Below are 15,556 nucleotides of genomic sequence, written 5' to 3' on the forward strand. Positions count from 1 at the left end.
CACTGAAGAGACATTGATCGTCGAAATGCGCATCTGGTGCAGAAAAATTAGACCGTTTATGGTATTAGCACTAAAATAGCAGTCCTCCCCTCCCTATTTTTAGACGTTAACCGTATTTTTATCGATTGTGTGTGGCGTTTTGACCTTTCCTGTAATTCTTCTCATACTCTTAGATAACGATGACCCTTTAATTATTCACCTTTAACTATTTGGAGCTCGTTAATAACGTGTGTCTAATGTAAAATGAGTATTTTGATTTATCAATAAATGTATACATTTAATAAATGCAATTAAACTGAAGTTTCAAATAGTAAAATACGAAAATTATTGCAATAGTTGCTTAATACGATGGTAAATAAATTTCTAATTATTTTACAAACAAAATATTTGTTAACTTTCAAATTCTTGACTTGCCGAACTAATCTATATTTTTAACTTTATTAATTACTTTAAAATCATGATCTGCTTTGTCTTTTTTCTTGATATTAGATTATTTTTCGGCATTCCCCTTATTATAATTTGTTAAGAATGTTTTTTTTTCCAAAGTCTAGGTAATTTCCATTTTTGTGAAGATATACATGAATTTCATTGCAAAGATAAGCTATTGCTAATTTCAATTTTGAATTCTTTTACAGGATCAATTTTCACAGTTTAACATGTATTATATGATTTCAAGGTAAATCACAACATGTTTTAATGAGTTTAAATTGACACTTTTACACAGAAAAATGAATGGCTATTATACCCCAGGAATCCAGATTCTTGAAAAACAATTAAAATTCATAATGTGAAATAAAATAAATATAACTCTTCTTACTTGGGACTTGGTATGAAGGTACATCAGGTACCAACTAACATGAATCTCATGGTTGATACCTTTGTTAAGTTTTAAGTCTGTGTAAATGTTGGTCAGATATATTTATCAAATACTACGTTGCCTACAGTCATGCTACTTTGTGTGTGATTGGCATCTTGAGGAGTCAGACGACATCGTTTCCTATAAAAAGGTTGTTTTGTCTTAAATTTCATCTTTCCTTGAACCTTGTTAAGTTTTATGTCAAAGTTTATTTCTCGGATACTATGTAACCTACTATCATGTGACTTGATGGGAAAGTGAATTTTGCAGAGTTAGACATCATCAAATCGTAATTAATTAAACCTCTACATTTTACTAGTTATGTAGAAATAATATTAACATGCACCTGTACCACAGCAGATTACAAAACTTAACATACTGATATAATGAACACATGTGTACAAATATTTGTTCACTGTAACTATTTTGAAATAAATGTGTCTAGTTTATTTGAATGAAGAAGTAAACTTGTCTTCACATTTACTCTTATTAAAGGCAAGTAAATGTCACAATGCTTAGGACTATAATACACAGATAGAGGTCAAATGTGGGTGGAGGATCATTTATTGTTTTAGAATTTAGCCCCTATATTGATGGACACATTTCGTTTTCCACCAAATTCAAAGGTTGTAATGGTGGCATCCAGGGCCTTCAAACACATTCTACCTTTTTTATACTCTGTCTTTAAAAAAGTTTTTTCCGGCCAAAACATGTGGCGTGTGCACCTATAAGTTACTTATAAAACTTATATCATAGGTTTATATTGGTAATGTCTCGGACAATTTCAAAAACCAATGCCGATCAGCTGTTTTTAAAAGTGTTATGCCCCTTTGAAATACTAATTATATGGAAAATTGCATTGTTAGCGCTCTCATGTGTAGAATTCTTACCAGATTTTTTATAAAACTGATATCATAGGTATATATGAGTAATGTCTCGGACAATTTCGAAAACCAGATCCGATCAACTGTTTCTTAAAGTGTTATGCCCCTTTCTAAGCGCTCTCACGTGTACAGTTTTTGCCTGATTTTTAACAAATTTATATCAAAGGTTTATATGAGCAATGTCTCGGACATTTGTGAAAATCAGTGTCAATCAAATACTTCAGAGTTATGCCACTTGGAAATATTATTTATACCGGAAATTGCTTTGCATTTGCATTTGCTCTCAGTCATTTCTCTAAGATATTTATAAAAAGTTTGAATGAACAACAGAATATATTATAGTTATTGTCTTTGGAAAGATAAGTTATGTGAAACACGGTGACATTGGAACTCTGTTCTTTTATTTTTTGCGTAATAAATGAAAAGACAAAACGGTAAAATGTAATTGACCAATTGTGAAAGGTTTTGCTATAAATTTATTTTCGATATTAAAAAAGATCTGTTTTTGAAAGTAGCCGAGTAGTCACACGTGCAGTGATTTTTGCTTTCTATATAAGGTGTTTTTTTTTTTCAATGTAGAAGGTTGCTGCTTACAAGGAAGCTATTAAACCAAGGGATCCAAGTTATGACGGTAAGGTCAACCATTCAAAAATTTACGAAAGCCATCATGAGATGGTTGACCGTTACAAAATATCTGTTTTAGAGATGACGACGGATATGTTTTAATGGGTTTTACCACAGACCTGTCCTCTTCCTCGAATGTGACCTATCTAATTACACATTTACGTTTTATTTTGCAATGGCGTTGTCAGTTTAATTTCGACTTACAAGTTGGAATATCTCTTTGGTATCTTCCACCTCTTTTTTTTAATCTATATTTTCTTGAAAACAGCTTGACAAAATTAAACCACACTTGCAAACATTCTTCTATAGGACATTATGAATATGATTCTAAGGGATTTCCCGTACCAAAATTCAACTGCTTTTGGGTAAAGGTATCCAAACTGTAATCATAATGTTTTTTTTTACCAAATAAATAGGAAGATTATGAACTTAGTTTTTGACAAATGTTATATTCTAACACCTTAAACTGGTTTTGTGTTTTCTATGTTTAAGAAATTTAATAAGAGAAATGAACAAAGAACTTGGATGAAGAGCCGTAACTTCTGTCGAGATAGAGGAGCAGATTTAGTCAGTATTCACAGTAGTGAAGAAAACAATTTTGTTAGGATCAGCAGGTGATATATAATGAACAGTTTAAAGCTTTCTTTCGAATTCTTTCTTTTCCTACTTTTTATAAAAAAAAGATCTCTTACAACAAAAACCATGCACATATTAACAATTTTCTTCAACTAGTCAGTTCAATTTGAATGGTACTGTAAACTATTTGAATAATCGATTTGTATTGAAATAAATATTGCTGAGAAGATACAAGCTACTTTATGTGAGTTTCTCTTAGATTCCTTTAGCTTTACCTGAGCATTTTTTGCTAAATGTACTATAAGTTAGTGATATTTGTATATTATATAATTATCAATTGACTCCTTTAAGCAGTTATTGCCCTTGATTTTCAAGTTTTGTAATTGGTCTGTCTGTCTTTTTTCTTGAAAACTAAAATAAAATATATCTATAGAATTTCTAAAAGCAAAAATGATCAGCTTCCCAAGATCAACAAAAGTAACATGTCAAAAATTGTCAATTAACTCCTTATAGAAGACATTGCCCCGAACTTACAAATCTTTAGTGAAATATAGTACTTAGCACTTTTTTTAATCTCCAGATGAAAAGAATTGACTATTTAAAAGAAACTGAATATTACATGACTGTATAGTTCCTGTGGTAAAGTATCAAATGCATAAGATCTATCCCTAATCACTGAAGAGATGAATAATAAAATATTTTATATTCGTTTATTTTCAAACAACCTGTTTTCAGAGTTTTCACTATGTCAAAAGTTAATGTTTTTTGTACTCGAATTGAAAGACATGAAATATAGTTAAAAATAGGGATAAAAGAACACTTTTACTTGAGAGCAGGGATGTTTCGTCAATACTTCTACTGTTTAAGGTTTATCAAAATACAAATAATGAGATTTGGTATGATTACTAACAAAAGAGCTAACCTCCAGATTCCAAATGACGTGGACATTAGCAACTATAGGTCACACTACAGCCGTCGACAGTGAGCAAAACACAAACTATTTATACAGCTATTAAAGTCCCTGACATGACATAATGTAACAAACTAGAATATAAATGGCCGGATTCAAAACAAAACGATTAACGACAGACACCAACCAACTTCAACCGTTCAGCGCTCATAGAGAATGTGGAGGGGTTACACATGTTTGTGAGCGCTTACACTTCCACTTACCGCGGACAGTGGTTTAACAGCACAACATACGAACAAACTGAAAAAAAATCTGAATAGATTGATATTAAACTTAAAAGAAAAAGACTAAAAAGTATCGATCTAAGAGTACTCGCAGTAACTGAAAGTTATATCAAAACCCATTACAACTAATAAATAAATCATGTTCTCCTAGACTAAAGTATCAATCAGTACACATCCAACAGTTAAGGTGTAAAGATATCATAAACAGTATGAGAAAAAGATAGTAACGATATGATACGTTTACATGATGGTAAAGCAATAGCATCAATAAAACATTGTTATAGAAATCGAGGTGGTGAAAACAACTTTCCATTAGAAGGGACCAAAAGGAAGATCACTTTCTTAAAAAAGAAATCAAGTAAATTTTGGGATTAGGCAAAGTTTTTAATTGAAAATTACATTAATTTTGGTAAACATGCACTCTTTTAACTAAATATAGCGTTAGAAAAATTTATTTTACTACAGTGGCCTTGATGAGGTTTGGATTGGTTTAAATGATAGAGATTCAGAAAATGGTAAGTTTACTATTCATGTATTCTGCCTTCTTTTACATTGAAGGTTTTTTCTTAATGCATTTATATATGGGAAGACCCGAATTTTACATATTAGAGACTTAATTTTTACTCCCGAAAATTACTGTGGATTCAATTATTTTCGTGAATTGAGCCAAAAAATGTATTTCAGTGGATATTTGATTCCTGGGTTTAACAAAGTCTGCATACAAGCCTATAGAAAATTTGTACTTATCCCACTAATAATGATGAAATCACAGTAGTTGGTGGAGAGTATTCAAAGTGTTCTATATATACATTATTTAATTAGAAATTGCCACCAAAGAAGAAGATAGTTACCAAAATGTCAAGCTGTTTTTAATTCTACGCATTTTTTAATGTTCAGGTTTTGAATGGTCTGATGGATCCCCAGTGAACGTCATGATATGGGGACAAAATGAACCCAACGATAAATTTCAACAAGAAGATTGTGTTACTAGTTTAAGATATCACATGGATAGATGGCATACATGGAATGATGATAATTGTTACAAACGTAAATCGTTTGTTTGCAAATTTCAAAAAGGTATAAGTCTGTTCATACGACATCAGTTACATAGCTATAGATTGAAAATTAGAAAGATACATTGAGTTACACATGTTACAATGAAAACTATTGCATAGTCAATGGTTGATTTCTCCAGATATTAATTGGAGTCAAAATTTTGAAAATTGTTCTTCTGATGCTAGTCTTCTGGCAGGGTGGTCAATTCACTGTATTTGTAGAAATATTTCACCATTTCATTATATATTTTGTTTTTCTACCAAAATTCTCGCCAAGGCATTTGTGTGTTCATATAATAGGTAGAATAATAAGCTACCTAGTCTGCTGTTTCAGTAAATACATTCATAATAACTATTGCAGACAAAGTTTGGTTAAAGGATAGTATAGGAATAATTTTGTCCTTCCTTAATCAGCTGATAATTTCAAAGAACAGATTATAATTGCTGGGGACCTCTTTTTTATACATACATGTGAGGTGCACACATTGTCAAAACAATTAAGAAGGTTTATCATTTTGAATGATATAAACAATTACACAGCAGTGTAAACATTTGGATGCAAACACAAATCTTTTAATCCTGACACTGATATTACAAATGAAACAGTAAATAGCAGTTACTAATTAGACATGGGAAAACAACAAGTGCTATAAAAAATATGTCCTATTAATGCCTAAAGGATGTACTCAGGTGAAATTAAAAAAGTCTAGAAATTGAAATTGATACTATAAGTCGTAAGAACATTAGTTAAGGAACAAAATAAGCTAAAAATATTGATGTGTTATGGAGCTCCTTTTCGAGATATTTAATTTTTAAAAAAACTGCGGGAAAAGGCTGACTCTGACTTTTATCTTATATTTGCATTGGTATTATTTGGGTCTCAAATCGAAAAAAAAAATCTAGAATCTGCTTTAATTTTGGTTAATGACCTTTTATCAGCTATTGAAGTCATATATGAAAAGAAAAATGGGTGTTACGGGGCAAAATATTTTACCCTGTATCGTAGGAAAAAAGCCAAGGAGTCCGAACATCTGACACAAATTCCTAAACCTGACCTAAGTACATCCTTAAGAATGCTGAAAAGGAGAAAATCCAATTTACTTACTTCAATATTGCAACATGAGCTAAAAGCATGTTATCTAAAAATCATTCTAAAATGCAACACCGATATTGATGAACATTTCGGGGCCTGTTATATCTGTCTATGCGATATGGGTTTTTCTCATTGTCGAAGGCCGTATGGTGACATATATTTGCTAAATTCTAAGTCATTTGGTCTCTGGTGGAGCGTAATCTTATTGGCATTTATACCACAGCTTCTCGTTTTCATATTAACACAATCGTAGAACACAACCTGAGAATGTGCATTAAGGCATATAATCCTGTCCCCACATGTTAAAAGGGAGATAATCCAATTAACTTTTTTTTCATTTTATAGCTTGTACTTCTGTAAATATAGACAATATAATTTCTTAAAGGAACTCCTTTTACGGCTAAAAATGTGCCACTTTTACTATAAAGTTTAGTAAAATATCGTAGAATGGGAAGTACATATGCACTACTAATTATGGCAAAGGTCAAAACATACGGCATATTTTTAACATTTATATGGCTTGAACTTTTAAGAGGTTAAACTTATACTAAATGTCTGTACTAACACCCCCCCCCCCCTCCCCCCCCCCTTTTTCCCCCTTTCCCCACTTTTACTTTGAGTCGTCCTGAGAATTAAATTTGTTTGCTATCTAACAGTATTTATACTGGTAAAATTCCCAAGATGTGTCTATGAGATGAAACATAGAACCAGTAGGAAAACAAAACAAAATATATATGAATATAAAGTATCTCCCCAGTAGTGGCAAGGTTTGTGAATCAGCTGTATTTACAAAGTGCAACCTATATATATGGTACCAACATTTATTAGATAGAAAAAATTTTTCACACCAAAACATATCAGAATCGTTTCTTAAAAAAAATACTTCGTATACCCCTAACTTAGTTTTTACAGTACATTCAATACCACACCTCTGTTTCAATTTTAAAGAATTTGAAAACTAGACTTTCGCTATTGTCAGCCTGCCCTATGTGCATGTTTTCTGACATGAAATGCCTAGAACCTGTATAAAGTACTGTGATAACAAATTGAAACCATTTCAGAATACCATAATTGTAAAGTTTAATAATTAATCATTCTAACATTCAAGACTTTATAAAGTATCAAATCCTGCCACTGTCTGCAATCAACATCACACTGTATGCCCATGTATCTTTACAGTTAACAATTTCTGCCTTAACTGGTCATTTTAGAAATCTTTATTATACTGTCATTTTGATTCTTTTTAGAGTTATTGGACTTTGTTCTGCCGTAATTGGCTCTAGTCACCGATTCTTAATTAAAAGCACATATGTATCCCCCCCCCCCCCCTCCCCCCTTCTGAAGGAGTTGAGAATATTTAGGGCTTTCTTTCAGTACTACAATTAGTTGTGATAACAAAAGTCAAATGATATGTTTCAGGGATGCCATTGATAGAACCAAATAAAACATACACTAAAGGTAAGTATGAGTACAATAAGAGTTTTTAATTGTAAATATAATATTTTGATTTACAGTATTTTTGAAGTATTTGAGTTTTAATTGCTGTTAAAAAAACTATCATTCCAAGAGAAAGCTGTACAATAAGCATGAAATCAAGACACAGAGACATTTTTTATTTGACACCAGCAATTAAAAGTGTTATTCAAGCAGTTTTTTTACATGCTTAGAACTAGATAATGCATCTGTATTTATTTCTTTATACCACAAAACGGCAATCAAATTACCAAGGATAATGCTAGGAAGATTTTTGCAAACATATGTCAATTCAGATGTTTTAACTTGAAAATTCCTCTAAGTATTGGTAATGCAGTTGTTGCATTGGATTATAACATTATTATTCGTCTGGTGCCCTGTAGTCATCACTCGGCCTTTCTACCCGTTAGCACTTATATGTACTACGATAAACTTACGACTGTCTAATCCGTTTTTCCACATTTAAAAAAAAAACATATAGAAGGAAGGTCCCTTTTGATAAGTTAGGATATGCTTATCAAAATTGGTTTCTAATGACGAAAATTGATTTTTTGTGATAACTATATTTCCATTATACTGACAGGACTATATTGCATTTACCTTCTCAGTCTGTCTGTCTGTTTGTCCGTCTGTCAATAATTTTGTCCAACAAATATGTCTGTTATGTTTGTCTCGTGTATTACTGGACAGAATGACTTCATATTAAGTCAGCAGCTAAACAGTGATAAATTGTAACGTGCGCACTTTTCAGATCTTCTGTCAGACATATACTTCCTGGTTACTGATACTTTGATTGTTTCAATATCTTGTATTAATTTAAAGTGTTTGGTCACACTATCTCAGATACTATTGAAAAGAATGATTTCATATGTTGTCAGCAGCTTGACAGCAATGACTTAGTTCCTGTTTGCCCATACATTGAATTTTTCATCACCCTTTTCTTAAATATTACTGAACAAAATTACTTCATATAAGATGAGTCTAAAGTATGAGACCTTTATTTGGATCTGTACGACACCTTCTTCCTGTTTTCCGAATTATGACTGGGGTATGCTTAGCGCGACAATGGTTGCAATCTTGTTTGGTGTAAAATAACCATTTAAATTAAGTCTTTGTTGTGAATTTTTAGAATTTTAATTCAAACTGATATAAAGGTATGAACAGATTTTTCAAGTTAAATTCAGATGTCAAAATTTTTTTTTAAATGTGGTAAAAATTACTTTCGGTTATAAAATCATAAATTGTGAAAAACATCTTTTTGTGTAAGGATTTCAACAACTATTGAATAAATAGGTTTAATATGCCGTTAAAAAAATTTTCAGTTTCAAAAATTATTTTTATTTAAATTGTGGGAAAAGATTGGTGTGGAAACATATTTTTGTTAAAATTCACCAATTTTGAGAAACATCTTTTTTTGTTTCCATTTCAACAAAAAGTAAGATGGAGGATTAACATGCCCTTCAAAATTCTTGGTGTCAGATTTGCAGCTAAACAACATAGGGGAAAGATGAGATGAAAAACTTTTGTGAAAACATCACAAATTTAAAAAAAAAATTAAATGTTAGGATTTCCTCAGAAATTAAAAATATAATTAAAATAAGCTATATAATAATGATTTTAGGTTAAAAAAAAAAAACTTTTAATTTTGTATAAATTTGCTTTTAATTGAAAATCTTAAATTTTGAGAAAGCTATTTTTGTGATTGGATTTCAAAACAAATTGATTGAAAGGTAGTAAAGTTTAGTAAAGTAGTTTTTGCTTTTATTTCAATGAAAATCTATATGTAAGTATAGGTTAACCTATAAGATGATTTCCTGTGTCAACCATTATTGTTTGCCTACCAAAAATAAATAGTTCTTAGATTTTTCCAAAACTAATATTTATCCTCAGCACATTCTGTTGTCAAAATTATTGAAAATTGAATCCCATGAACATCAATTGATTTGTATGCATCACCATTAAGTATGCAAGTGAGGCCTTTGCTGGCATGTCAGTTTTCAAGCAAATGTGATTCATTGACCCCAAAAATGTTAATTTCCCTCCTATGTTAAGCGCTATCTCCATCGGTCTCTACCCTTTTCGGTTCAAAGTTCTGGTTTCAGTTAGTTTACCATAAAATTGATGTTACATGTATTTCAAACTTACAGTAAACACATGTACATTAAGATGTGAACTTTTAAATACTATGCCAAATTAAGGATTTTACCAAATTTCACAGTTCACTGATTCTGGAATCTGATAGATGGTATTCTACATAAATACATTCTACTTTTGTATAATTTTATAAAACAAAACTTTGTTTTAAAACTTTCAAAAAGTTGTTGCAAAAATTGAAGGATTCCGAATGACTTCACTTATTGCCCACAGGTATTGATTTGATTGGTCCTTTCATGTTTTATTTTAATGCTTGAAAAGAGTTGTTCATCAATTCTAATATTATTGTTTCTACTTGCAGAATATTGTGAAAGTGATTGGCTATATTTTGATGGCTATTGTTACTTCATAGGAGAACGTGTTTTTATATATTTCAAAGACGCGGTACAGACGTGTTATGATAAAAAATCCAACTTACTCAGCATCCATTCTCAGCATGAGAATGATTGGATTTTAGAGCAAGTAAGCTTAATGTTGGAAATAATATAATAAAAAACTATATCAAATATTGATAGTATATAAATGTATATTTGTATTAGGTTTGGCTGAAGAAAGATAAGGGAGATTATCAGAGTACAGTTGGAATCATTTTTTGTGATTATATCTGTACCTAAATTTTCATCAACCAATTGACCTACTATCATTATACTTTGTGAGTAGGTGTGCTAATTTTTCATGATTCTTAAGCCTAGAGTTTTATCTAAAAGATGAATTTGATACAGTTTCACATATCAGTTCAGTTCGCAGTATCAGAACAAAGTGATCTACACTTGTGTAACTGGCTTTAGAGAATACATCTAGGGGTCTTGTAAGTTCTTTAAAAACATAAGTTATGTTGTAAAATAAAGATTTACCATTATGGAAAATTTCTTGTGGAATTGATTCCTATTTATTCAGGCTTGTAATGTAGGCACTTCTTTTTTGAAGACCTCATATTGACATCTGTTTTAGCTCACCTTGCCCAAGGGCCATACGACCTTTTCCAATCACTTTCCTTAACCATCTGTTACTTCTTCTCATTGTCGTCTGTTACATTTTAAATCAAAAGCTTCTCCTTTGAAACTACTGTCCCAAGTAGAACCAAACTGACCACAATCAACATTTGGGTTGTTGTCTTAAAGAGATATGTCTGATGATTTCGTTTAGTAACCAACATTGCTGGCGAGGCTAAAAATAGAACATGGTGGTTAAACACAAGTATTGTCCATTATCTTTAAAACTGTTATAGAACGAGAAGTTCTGACAGTCAACAGAAATGTTCAGAATGTCCAGATCTACCTCTGTCCATTTAGATCAAAACTATCAGACAATTGTTTTATAGGAGTTAATGCCGTTAAATGACAATTTTATCGTCTTTTATTTTAAGACTTTGGCTTTGATCGTAGTCAAAATTGTCAGCTTTTTTTTTTACTCCTTTTAGAAGTTACTGCCCTTGAAAGACGAATTTTACTTGTTTTTGAGTTATTTTATGGGAATTATTGTAGAAAAAGAGAAACTGTCTACAACAAAAATGATCAACAGGATCTACAGACTAGTCAAAAATGATTAAAATTAAAAGGCAACTCCTTATATCAGTTATATTAATGCCCTTAAAAGACAATTTTACCCGCTTTTGTGTTTTTGTGCGGAAACTCTAGTAGTAAGGGAGAAACACTGTAAACAACAAAATGAATATCAGGTTAAGATCTACAGATAAGTTAACATGGCCTTAATGGTAAATAAACTATTCGTATGATTTGTGTCCTTGAAAGGTGATGTTTTGTGTTTTTTGCAGAAACTATTGTAGACCAGCAGTAAAAACAAATCGACTAATAGGTCAACATGGCCTAAATTATTATTTGACTCCTTAAGGGAGTTATTTCCCTTGAAAGATGATTTTTACCCATTTTTGTGGGTCTATAGTAGATTGAAAGAAACTGTAAACAACTAAAATGATAAGAATGACAATATCTATACTAATGAATGAACAAGGCGGAAATGGTCAGTAGACCCCTTTATAGGAGTTATAGTCCTTGAATGATTTGTCAGAAATTATCAGAAAAATTCTTATCTTTAATTAGTGAAAAATGCCGTGTAAATAATGCAGGCTCTTTAGAGCCTATGATTTGTTGTGTTTTTGGATTGTCTTGTAGACATTAGCCTGATATTTCATTTCATTTTATTAATATGTCAGAGGCAAATGGAATAAAAAGGCAAACTTTATAGTCAAAGATTATTCTATGTATATACTATCCACAAAAGAAACGGTGCCCTAATTTTATTAAACATATCATTTTAGTTTTCAACAATGTTTTTTTAGCTTTGAATCTTATAAAACAGTAACAAAAAAGCATACAAACTTAACAATGAAAACAGATCACAATTTATTTGCCTTATTGCATGGACAGTTTGATGATGTCGTCGTCCAAACCAAAAGTTAAAGAGTTAATAGCGCGTATGACCACCTCTTCCGTTGATTGCAGCACTTAATATGCGACGCGTGGATCCAATTAAGCGTTTGATCAAGGCTTGTGGATTTACTCAAACAAGGCTGTTCGGAGCTGTTTGACAAACTCTGGTGGCTGATGACGTCTACGAATACGGTTGTGAGGTTCATCCAATATGTTCAATTGGTGATAGATCTGCCGATAGAGCTGGCCATTAAAGAATGTTATTCTGCCCAAGATACAGTGTGCATACACGTACCACTTGACACATCGGATTGTCCTGTTGCTTTGCAATGAATGGTTGGACAAATGGAGAGGGAAGTTTGTCACGATAACGCAGTCCAGCATGACTTTCGTTTATGAATGTGAAGTGAGTGCGTCCACAATGCGTGATTCCTGCCCAAACCTTCACATCACCCCCACCAAAGGGATCACATTCATGCACTCACGCGTCTGCATAACGCTCATTTCGGCGTCTGTAAACTCTCATTCTGCCATCACTTTTACGCAAACGAAACGTGACTCATCACTTAAGAGTACATTTTGCCACCTAACACGGTTCCAGTATAAACGTGCGTTTTCCAAACAAAGGCGTGCAGTGCGAAGAATGGTGCCTAGTGGTGAACGTCGTGAACGTAAACCAGCCTCTCTTAGCCTGATACAAACAGTTTGAAGATATTCTTAGATTGTGCCTCCCACGTGTTTGTGTTGCAGTAATTGTAGCAGGCAGAAACCGGCCCTAGAAATGAGTGAATCTTACTCGATGGTCTTGACGGAACGTCGTTTCTCTTGGACGTCCACTATACGTGGTCTGTCACTTAAGGAAAAAGTATATCTTAAACGTCTCATTAGTCGTGTTATTGTCAATTTAGAAACACCAAAATTTTTTGTAACGACAGTATGACGCATACCTACTTGCATCATTCCCACTGCACTATCGTTCTCATTTTGGCAAAGACGAGGTATATGAATTTAGCATTTTGGATGTCGCATCCAACTACCTTTTGTTTGCCGAATATTTTATTACCCTCATTGAGTTTTAAACCCTTGTTCGGACGACATAAACATGTTAAACGCGGTTCCATTCAAAATTTTAAATTTTAAGCAACGCTTTAACAGTATTAATGTCCAGGTAAAACAAAAAAAATCCAAACTATTAATACAGTAAGATAAAAACTAATTTAAGCTTTTAAACATACAGCTAGTGGCAATAAATAAATTTTAGGTAATAAAATGTTTTATGCCAAAAGATCGGGTATTGCTTCCTTTTTTAGGCTAGATTTTTCTCCTAAGTGAGAGTACAAATTAGGTCAACATTATTAAATTATCTTGTTTTACAAACCCGCCAGCCGTATTTTTCCTGAAAATAAAAGGGAATGCTGTAAAATATTATTTTTTCATTATCGCCGATAGCCGAAATTTTTTGGTTGCTTAAAATAAAAGATCAATACTTTACCGCGCTCTTCTTGTCGGAACCTAATTTCTCCCCGGTATATTTCATCACGTAGAAAAGGGCCTGATTACCAGTCGAACAGATGCAAGCATTGCTACTGATGCCGAACACAAGATCCAAGCTATTTTTTTAAGGTTCATCATTACAAATGGACAAAAATGGCCGTTTTTCCACCTAAAAAATTAAGAGTACACACATACACGTGCAGTTGGAAAAGTGTTAAGGCCTAGCATCCACTAGATGTATAAGCATTAAATACATTTTGTGTTTCAGAAAGTTATAATCTTTTTTTAATTTTGATGGGCATTTTTTTCGTTCCTGCAGAACATGTAAAAATAAACTGTCCGGTAAAATCTTTGATATGACCCTTCTCAAGTAACAGTAGTTGTATTGTATTGATTGTTAATGAAAATAGAAGGAAACTAAATATCTACACAGAAATAGGTCAGTTAAACAGTGTTACTGAGTAGACAGTTGCAAATGTAATTCAGGTGTTTGTTTATTTTATCATCTTCTTTTTTTCGTTTTATGCCATGGCATTGGGCTATTCTAGCCAAACCCCCAGATGTGCTTTCTGTTGTCTTCTTGTAAAATGTATTAAAAGAATGGCCAGTAGAATCGACTTACATATTAAAATGTATACACGTAATAGGTACGGGATGTATGAAAGATCCCTGTGAGACGAGACCAAGACAACTAACCATCAGAATATAAAATATAAGGAGATGTGGTATGATTGCCAATGAGACAACAATCCACCAAAATTCAAATGAAGTGGATGTAAGCAATTATAAGCAACCGTACGGCCTTCAACAATGAAAAAAATCTATACCATATAGTCGTCTATAAAAAGTCATATAAGAAAACTAACGGCCTAATTTATAACAAAACAATTTACGAAAATCAAATATGACAGGCATAAACCAACGACAACCACTGAACAACAGGCTCCTGACTTGGGACAGGCAAATATAGAATGTGGCAGATTAAAGATAGTTTGCTGGCCCCTTAACTTGGAACAGTGGTGTAACAGTACAACATAAGTACAAACTATAACGATCAGTTGAAAAAGGCTTAACTCATCAGATCGATACAAAGCAGAAAACATCTAACGAAAACACAGTCTGGAAAATTGTTTCAAGAGGGCACTGTACATGTCATATCACCATCGTGGAGCAACACCCACTGAACGGCAATCTTTTATTGACCCATGTTAAAAATACAAAGCAAACCATTTTGTGAAAAACCACCAGTTGTCAAACATGCATGTACCAAAGTGCACAAATTGAAGTTGAAAAATACCAAGGGCAATTTATCATGTACTGTGTAAAATTGAGAAGGAACAGTTTTTATATAGGTTAACAGTTGCAGATTCAGGGTTTCATGTTTATAAGTGGGGGCAATAATTAAATGAAAAGGAATTATGACCCGAACGATAACGCTGTATGGAGTTTGCATAAATCTATGATAAATCTGTGATAACAACAACAACAAAAATGCAAGAAGGGGATAAATGTAATTACAAAATAAAAAAAGAAATGGTTAAAACCATACTTATTTTTATTTATTTTGTCGACTCAAACCATTCCATTCAATTCTTTTATTTTTATTTTCATTTCGACCCACGACCCTAATTTTCAGAAAAAATCTCGTGAAAGAGATAATAAAAATGTTGGCCTTATCGATGTTAAGTTGTGATTTTTTTTTCATTTTTTTTTTTGTCAAGTGGCAATCAGTGTTTAAGGTAACATTCTAAACATCGGTTAAC

General features: G+C 32.2%; 1 protein-coding gene across 1 annotated transcript in view; it reads left to right on the top strand.

Moving 5' to 3' along the window:
• Positions 1-15,556, top strand: part of LOC127702025 (macrophage mannose receptor 1-like) — a 62,083-nt gene that overhangs the window by 39,801 nt on the left and 6,726 nt on the right. The window contains exons 15-19 of the mRNA XM_052206000.1: positions 2,857-2,978; positions 4,600-4,649; positions 5,032-5,211; positions 7,702-7,740; positions 10,211-10,371. Of these exons, the coding sequence (XP_052061960.1) occupies positions 2,857-2,978; positions 4,600-4,649; positions 5,032-5,211; positions 7,702-7,740; positions 10,211-10,371 (552 nt within the window). The remainder of the gene's footprint in view (positions 1-2,856; positions 2,979-4,599; positions 4,650-5,031; positions 5,212-7,701; positions 7,741-10,210; positions 10,372-15,556) is intronic.

The sequence above is a fragment of the Mytilus californianus genome, unplaced genomic scaffold, assembly GCF_021869535.1.
Source record: "Mytilus californianus isolate M0D057914Y unplaced genomic scaffold, xbMytCali1.0.p SCAF_5, whole genome shotgun sequence".
In the NCBI taxonomy this organism is placed as follows: Eukaryota; Metazoa; Mollusca; class Bivalvia; order Mytilida; family Mytilidae; genus Mytilus; species Mytilus californianus.